The sequence below is a fragment of the Lynx canadensis genome, chromosome A2 (genome assembly GCF_007474595.2).
Source record: "Lynx canadensis isolate LIC74 chromosome A2, mLynCan4.pri.v2, whole genome shotgun sequence".
Taxonomy (NCBI): Eukaryota; Metazoa; Chordata; class Mammalia; order Carnivora; family Felidae; genus Lynx; species Lynx canadensis.
Genome location: NC_044304.2, coordinates 70679701 through 70687837, shown reverse-complemented (window position 1 = coordinate 70687837; position 8137 = coordinate 70679701). Strand labels below are relative to the sequence as shown.

At 45.4% G+C, this 8137-nt stretch overlaps 1 protein-coding gene across 2 annotated transcripts; it reads right to left on the bottom strand.

Moving 5' to 3' along the window:
* Nucleotides 1–755: 755 nt before the first annotated feature.
* CA2H7orf25 (chromosome A2 C7orf25 homolog) lies at nucleotides 756–4012 on the bottom strand. 2 transcript variants are annotated; one of them, XM_030307707.1, is made up of 3 exons: nucleotides 3908–4010; nucleotides 3399–3496; nucleotides 756–2941 (listed from the first exon to the last, which is right to left on the bottom strand). In XM_030307707.1, exon 3 carries the CDS (start codon nucleotides 2918–2920, stop codon nucleotides 1655–1657), a length of 1266 nt encoding a protein of 421 aa, XP_030163567.1. In that variant the 5' UTR covers nucleotides 2921–2941; nucleotides 3399–3496; nucleotides 3908–4010; the 3' UTR covers nucleotides 756–1654. The 2 variants fall into 2 exon arrangements, with proteins under 2 accessions (XP_030163567.1, XP_030163566.1); XM_030307706.1 differs by lacking the exon at nucleotides 3399–3496 and having other exon boundaries at nucleotides 3908–4012.
* Between the last annotated feature and the right edge of the window lie 4125 nt (nucleotides 4013–8137).

The following is an 8137-nucleotide window of genomic DNA, read 5'->3' as shown; positions in this document are numbered from 1 at the left end:
CTTCAAAGAGTACTGTGGTTGTACACATCGTGGCTGGCAAAGATTCAAGTTTTTTGGTGCCAACTCATAGCAAAAAGGAATAAAAATCTACCTTCTTCCTGCTACTGCTTGAAAGCTCAGCCCTTCATACTGTGCCTGACTCATGACAACACTCAAGTTAATCACACTTCAGTTGTTCAGCTCCATTTCAGAATAAGAATTCCTTAGTGCAAAGACCAATAATTCATTTTTTTTAGACCAAACTATTATAATAATGCTCGGTACTTAATAGTACCAAGCACTTCAGTACCTTAATAAGTGCTTGAAAAGGCCTAAGCCCAATTTCTAACACTACACAATTTCAGTTGCAATACAAGTTAAATCCACCTCTCCCCACTAAATGTGAACCCCAATCCCAGCCTTTTCCCCTAGGAAATGTGTTCCTAGTTAATAATGGAATCTCTCCCAAGAGAAACACCCCCGAGTTTACTTTTTCATTTCATCTCAGTGTTCACGGACATCCTATAACCAAATTCTACCCCCCTGCCCCCAACAAACACTGTGGCTAGAAGTTGAGTTTCCCTTCTCACAGAACAGTAAAGCTGGCGCAACAGAAAGAGGTTAGGCTGTGGCAATGTGTTCTAATACCATTTCCTACGCTTAGCTTGCATCAACACTTAAGCTCCAAGGTGTAATGTCCCATTTTTTTAAATGCTGTCAGTGCCTATCTACTTTGCTAATTTTGTTTTGCTTTGCTGTAAATGAAGCACCTAGGGCAATGTGGACATAAAAATTTATTTTTAATTACAAATTGTGTCGTGCAACAAGGATGGAATCTCCCCTACCACCATTTCACAAGAGTGAAGTAATGCAGTTGTTACTTGCCACTTGCAAAAGAAACAGTAAAGGCAGTATTTATAAGTCAAATACTTGCACTATGGGAACTATTTGTACTTTAAAGTAAAATGTGATTTAAATGCTTAATTCTTTTACCATTTATTCAAATTACGATTTTGCCTTAAATGTCCCAGCTTTACAGGAGTGGGACTGCTGCTTACCTTTCTTTTCACAAAGGCGTATCCATAGGCTCATGGGACTCCCATGACCAGTATTCACTTTATTTTCCTCTACATTAATGTACTCCTTAACCACCAGAGTATGCCTGACACATAGCAACCAAGGAAGTTCCTTTTCATTGATAATGGCCATAACTTTACAATCTAAAACTAATCATAAACTATTACTTCCCAGCCTCAACCCACATCAACTGATCAATCACCATAATGAAAAACAAGCTTCAAGAGTTTTCTCCAGATATTTAATGCAAGATGCAGTGTAGCCATATTCCATGAAATGCTGATGACCACTAGGGGGCTGTTGCCCTACTCAATCAAACAAAAGTACCACAACACAGCTAAAAGCTTTAATATAGATGTATTTCTGTTCTTAACTGCTATCATGTAGACAGTCTGATAAATAAGGTTGTCTCTTGTGCTTTTGCTACTGCTGTAGGAGGTTATATATTTTATAGATGACACACACAATCAACTCTACTGGTTTAAGAGTTCTAAATGTTATGTGTACTATAGACCTTTTTTTCTTCCCCATTTAAGATGGGAAGACCCAGCCTTTGGTATAAGTAACTTACTTCCATGACAATATTTAAAGGATATCATTAGTGTTCGCTGTCAGTTGTGTCGTCTTTTGGTAAGGGGGTGGCCAGGGCCTCTTTGCTCTCAGTAAGCGCTCTGGGCTGGTGGATAAACACACTAAATTTAACACCCTGGTTGTTGGCAGCTCTGACAAAACCACTATTGGCAGTCATTGTGATGGCTTTTAGAGTGTCTCCCGTCCCAAAAATTGTTAATGAGCGGCTATTTATTTTTGAACTGGCCACTAGTCTCAAGGCACGCTCAGAAGGCTGGTCTGGCACCACATTAATTTGTTTAATTAGCATAGTGGCCCTCTCTCTCTCCCCAGGTCCTCCTAAGGTATCTAGAATAGACTGAAAGTCCTTGACAGCAGATTCACAAGCAAACAACTCTTTGTCCTTCATAAACGCCTCCAGCTGTGGTAACACCTGCTCTTTCCTCTCTTGCTCGGCTTGTTCTGTGAGCACTTTTTCTTTGAAGATAAAGTGGCAGCCTCCATAGCTGAGGGCAGATACGTATGTGATTAAAGTAGTAATGTCCAGATTTACCCTTTTGCACACATCAACCTTAATTTCTGTTGGAAACGCAACACTTGCTAGTATATTTTCTCGGTCTACTCTGGTCACTTGCAAAAGTTCAGGGCCTTCGTCATCGGACTCACTCTCGCTTGGTTGGAGCTCTTCAGGGTGATCTAACAGAGAGTTAACCGCTACTATGTCTCCTCGCACGGATATGCCCATTTCTTGGAGCTTCTCCGCCATGGGGCTGGAGACACTGTTGTAAAATGCAAAGATGATGTGAGGATTGCTATACTGCACTGGCTGCTGGTGACTGGCCTGGAGGAAGTCTTCAGCCTGCTCAATGATGCTCTTGTCACCATACTGGCCCCTGCCCAGCCAAATGTTGTGTAGAGCTTCAGCCTTGCGGCCAATGGCTTTCACCCACGTATGACCACCGTTTGCAACTACATCCACCACAAGGGTCTGCTTTTCTCCCAAGGTATCTGTGTAACCAAAGACATGAAGAACACTAACAACTTCTTCCAAGTTTTCTGCTGATTCCACAATGGCTCTTAGGTGTGTTAGATTAGTGCTCTGTAAATGGGATTCCTTAATAGCTACTTTCCCAGCTTCTACTTTCTGTAGGAATTTTAATTCTGCCTTCAATTTGCTGCACAGTTTTGCACCACCTTCTATACCACCTTTCCTTGATCGAGAAAGTGATTCCGCTCTCTTGATCAGTTCCTTGGCTATGGCGATTCGTTCACAGAGCATGGAGTGTGCGGACATGCTGACAGCATTATTCCTTTCCTATGAAAAGAAACAAGACAAGGCAAATTGAAATAGTCCTCAAACATTATGGCAATCAATTCTTCACTGAGGACTACCTAAGTTCAATCCAGCAACAAAGCTTATGGAGTCTGAGTCTATGAACCTGGACTTGGGCATGACTGATTTGGGAGTGACTCCCTCCTCTGACAACTAAGGATGATACCTGTATTTCTGAACTCTTCTGCCGGGTTCGACACACTTTTTAGACCTTTATTTTTTTTTCAGTTTGAAGGTAGTATTCGGCACGTCCCAGGTCAGAATAAAGTGCAGTTGTCCAGCAATCTACTACATAAGGGATTCGCTCAGCAGCAGCTTTGCTGTTTGGTGGGAGAGCAATTTTATAAAAGGCTGGGAAAGTGTAGAGAACGTGACTAGATTAAAAATGACTAGCCGGTTATAGCAAATTGTCCAAACCCATACTGTAAGCCTTTCTAACCTTTTCCTCCTTCGTGAGTCGCTCTCCTTGACGTGACTGCCTCGTGCTATGCCACGGGCACACGGTACACCCGCCGAGGAATCAAGACTGCCCCGTTCCTGCATTTGACGTCAACACAGTATATTTTAAAAGAGCTACGGGACCCACCAACTCGGCTCCCGCTCACACCAGGAAGGAAGGACAAGCCGAAGATTAACTAGACCCCACGAGTGCAGCCCGTGACGACCCGAAGGTCTGCGGAGCCTTCCGGGGGCGGGGGGGGGGGGCATTGGGCCCTGGAACCCTAACGGGTCCGCCCGCACAGCATGACCCCGCCACGCAGACTCGGGCTCAAACAGCCCCCGAAACCAGCGCCGGGCGTGGAGGCCAGAGCGGGGACGGAGGGGGCAGGGGGGAGGACGCGGCGGCCGGGAGCCGGCCCCCTCCCCCCGCCAGGCCGGCCGGCCCAGCCCCCTCCCGGTCTCGGTAGGGGCGCCCCGTTCCCTCCCTCTGCCTCCCCGGCTCCTCACCGGCAGCGCCAGGACCGGGAGCGCGAGCAAGCGGGCACGTGCGTGCGCGAGGCCGGGACCCGCCGGGAAACCTCGTCTGGCGGACCCCACCCCACTCTAGCCGCCGCGGCTGCTCAGCCCGCGCGAGCGCCACCGCCTCGGCAGCCTCTCGCGTCACGTGGCCCCGCGCCGGGTGACGCCGAGCCCGCGAGTCCCAGGCGGCAGCGCGATCTACCGAGCGTGGCTGACGCTAACGCGGCGGCCATGTTTGTTGAGGGCACCCGGCTTCTCGCACGCACGGAGCAGGGAGGCACCGGGGGTTCGCGGCCACTTGGGCCCAGGAAAGGAACGGAGGCGAAGCTCGCGGGGCTGGGCATCATTCCCAGTGGGTCGTCGGCCCCTCGGTCTAGGAGGCCGACCCCGCACCCTAGGTCTTAGGCTCGGTTGGACTTTCCCTGGGGCGGGAGTCGTGCATTTTGGTGGAGAAAACTCCCAGTTGTGCCCAAGTACCCCACTCCTGCTGTCAAGCTCAAACCCCTACCAAGTGACAGGCAGCGGTGGTTCCAGAAAGATTTTCAGCTCATTTTAATATAAGAGGAGACAGGCAGGAAGCTTGTCAAAGGTGTCACAGCTGGTAAGTGCCGGAACTGGGAGTCCGGATTCCAAGCCAAAGCACTTTCTACTGCACCATCCTGGGCTCTCCATGGAAAGTGTGGTATCAGAGATATGCTGCCTTTCTGAAGAGGAAAAAATAATCGGATGGCTTCTGAGGGAGGAACTTATATTAGGCTAACAAGAGTGTCCAAAGTCAACCAAAAGGTTAGGACTTTTGATAAAGCTAATTTTAAAAAATTAAAATGGGCTTCAAGTTAATATTAATCCCATGTGTGCCTGCTCCTTCCCCAAGCCTTACTTGAATGGCAGTCTTAGGAAAGAAAAAGCAACAGACCCACGAAAATAAAAAGAACAAGAAATGAGACTGCACATGAGATATGTCAACACATTTTTGGAAGGCCAAGAGCAATAATAACATCCATTCAATGCTTATTATATGGCAGGTGTTACTCTAAGTACTTTTCACATATTAACTTATTTGATCCTCTTCACAAACTGAAAGGTAAATATATTTTACAGGTAGTCACCACAAAGAGGTTGTTTAACCCAGGCAACCTCTCTGTAAATGGAGCAGTGAGCACAGTGGAGAAAGTGTGACAAGTGAAAGCAAGTGACTGACAGAGCAGAGCCCAAAAAGGTTTTGGAACTGCAGGTGCCTGGAAGACAGAAGGGAGGAGAGCAGTGAGGCAGGACTGAAAATGGGCACGGCTTCAGTCTGTGAGAACAAACAGCCAAATGCTCTCTCAGGTGCAGTGCAAGCTGGACAGCTAGCCACCCTTCCCCGGGTAGAAAACTAGAGTTTACCATGTCGAAGGCAGGGAGTCAGAGGGATTCGAGACACATTATGAAGTGACAGTCTCCTATGGAATGTGAAATACTATTAATCCCTCCTCTGCCCCTCGCAGGATGCAGACGCTCCTCTCCCTATTTTTCTCTGGAGAAGCCGAGCAAATGAAAGACCACAGAAAATGGCCTATAGCAGGATCTCTGAGTAAGTAGGCGCGGGGCTCGCAAACACAGTGCTTCCAAACATTCTTCTGTTTGAAATTTGAAGTAAACATAAAGCAGAACAAATGGCTTTGAAAAGTATTCTATAACTAGCATCCTCAGATAAAAGGTGTTCCATTCATGAAACACGAGGACTTTTTTAAGGGAAAGGTGACAAAGAATGAGTTTTCTTTTTTTTTTAATGTTTATTTTCGAGAAAGAGCATGCACGCGAGTGGGGGAAGGGCAGAGAGAGGGAGACTGAGGATCAGAAGGGGGCTCCGCACTGAAAACAGAGAACCCAGTGCAGGACTCATGAACCAAACCATGAGATCGTGACCTAAGCACAAGTCGGAGGCTTAACCAACTAAGTCACCCAGGTGCCCCAAGAATGAGTTTTTCAAAATTAAAAATGGTACCGCCAATGTTAAAATATCAATGAAAGAGTAGGAAGAATGGGTAAAACTGTACTAGAATGCACAATAAAGACAGGTGAAAACTTTAGCAAAAAATGTTTCTCAAACACTGAAATTTACCAAAACTGAAAGATCTTAGTTTCTACAGTGAAAAGGCCTCCTGAGTTAAGAAACCCAAAGACAGACCTGTCATTGTGAAATTTCAAAATGCTGCAGATAAAAGTCCTAAGAACTGCAAAGGAGAAAAAAGTTATACCAGCCAATGGAGAGAGAACATAGTTTCAAACCTGCAACTGGCTGGATTAGGGCAGAAAGACAGAAGGTTCCAAGACAGAAACTTCTGGAGGTGTTGGGGAACCAGGGTGGGGGATTGGAGGACTGAGGAGAGAACCGTTAAGGTCACTTGACACGATATACTGAGGAAAACAGTATGCAGGTTTTACGATCCTGTCACAGGAATCTGGGAGTTGGTGATGGCTACACAGAACACAAAGAAGTGAAGCAGTTATTACCTGCAGGAAGATTATTTAGGAAACGGGGTAACAGCATACTTCCATAGCCATAACAGAAACTTTTAAACTGAATATTATGATCTAATTAAACTGAGGCAGAGAGAAGGGAGGGAGAGTTCCGAATTCCCATCTTGCAGGATATAAAGTTTATATAGTGGCTCAACTTCAGGAATCTGGAGATAACTGGATAAGCCTACTGTGTGAAATATGGAGGACAGTACCTGCTGGAAAACCTAAAAAAGTTCAAAGTGATGAAACGCAGGGGCACAGCCTTTGATGAAGTGTTAGAATTATCGAACTTTTTAAATATGCTCATGCTTAGGAAGCTGTCGCTCACGTGGAGTTACGTGACAGAGGTGGGGTTAAGGGCTGACTTGGCGGTTTCAGTCCCTGAACATGTGAAAGCTCTTTTGATCCTCCTTATCATCCAGTCAGTGCCCAGTGAACCGGTGCTCGAGAACTATAAAGGTCAGTATTGCCCCTCATCCTTATCTCGCCTTTCCAACTCCCTCCTGCCCCCACATGTGAATTTTAAACATTTCCATGGTTCATAACTAATTATTCTGCCAACTTCAGTGAGGAACTAGAAAAGAGGAAGGACAGCACAAGTGGAGGCAAACTTTTTAAGACTGGGAAGATACAAAATGAACTGAGAATGGAGGGGGCTGTGCACATGAGGAGCACTGTGACACGTAAGTGGATTAAAAGCGGCTCAACTCCACAAGCTAGAGATGACTGAAGGGTTGTGGGGCATTCTGGGATGCAGTGGGTCATAAGTCCAAAGAACTGAGTTCCCCAAGAACTGAGACGAAAAGGAATGGCTTAATTTTAAGGTTAATGAAAAGAATAAACTGAGAACAAGGGTAAAAGTGTTCTAGGCAGCTTCAGTTGAACTAGGCTTTGCATTTAGTGGGGCAAGAGGCAAGAACAGAATATGGACATAAATCTGCTTTGGTGAGTTTTTCCTCCCTTTATTCTGCGGACTTACTCTGTTAGCCCCCATTAGGAATCTTAAACACATTTTCCTTTTGTCCCTAATATGCCTGCCTTATGTTTCCCTTCTTTGATTTGTAGGATTTTGGCATTCCTCTAGTTTTTGAATATTGGATAGAAGGGAGGGCTTACGCAAATCAAAGGCAGCTAAACCTTAGAGTACTTGACCGTCAACCCTGCCAGGCCTTTCATTGGCATCATCAAATTCTGTCCTTAGAAAACCCTCTGAGATAATTACCTGTACAGTCCCTTAGCCTGTAAATGAGAGTTAAGACCTGACCCCAAACCCATTCCTTTTTACCACTATGTTCTCTTTCCAGTGTGCAATATATCAAGAGCCCATGACATGAGGACAGATGATTAGATAAGGCCTTCAAGACCAACATCTTGATGTTGGGTATCAAGTTGCCATCTTCCATCTTTCATAATAATCCTGCCGCTGCCTATGCTAAGATATGGTGCTGTCGTGATTGTGGGAGCAGAACTGGGAATCCTGACCAAACTGTCCAAGGTAAGACTCTTTTCTCCTACACTCAGCTAAATCTTAATCAAGATCTTTTGAGCCACATTTAAATCATAGAACTACATACTGTATCTTTGTTGGTAAGAATGATGTTCATAATCTCTGTTCTGTGAGCCAAACTAATGATGATTTCTCTTATCCTAAGAAGCTTTAAAAAACAAAAAAACTAAGCAAATGTCTACACATCTGATGAAAACAGAGTTCGC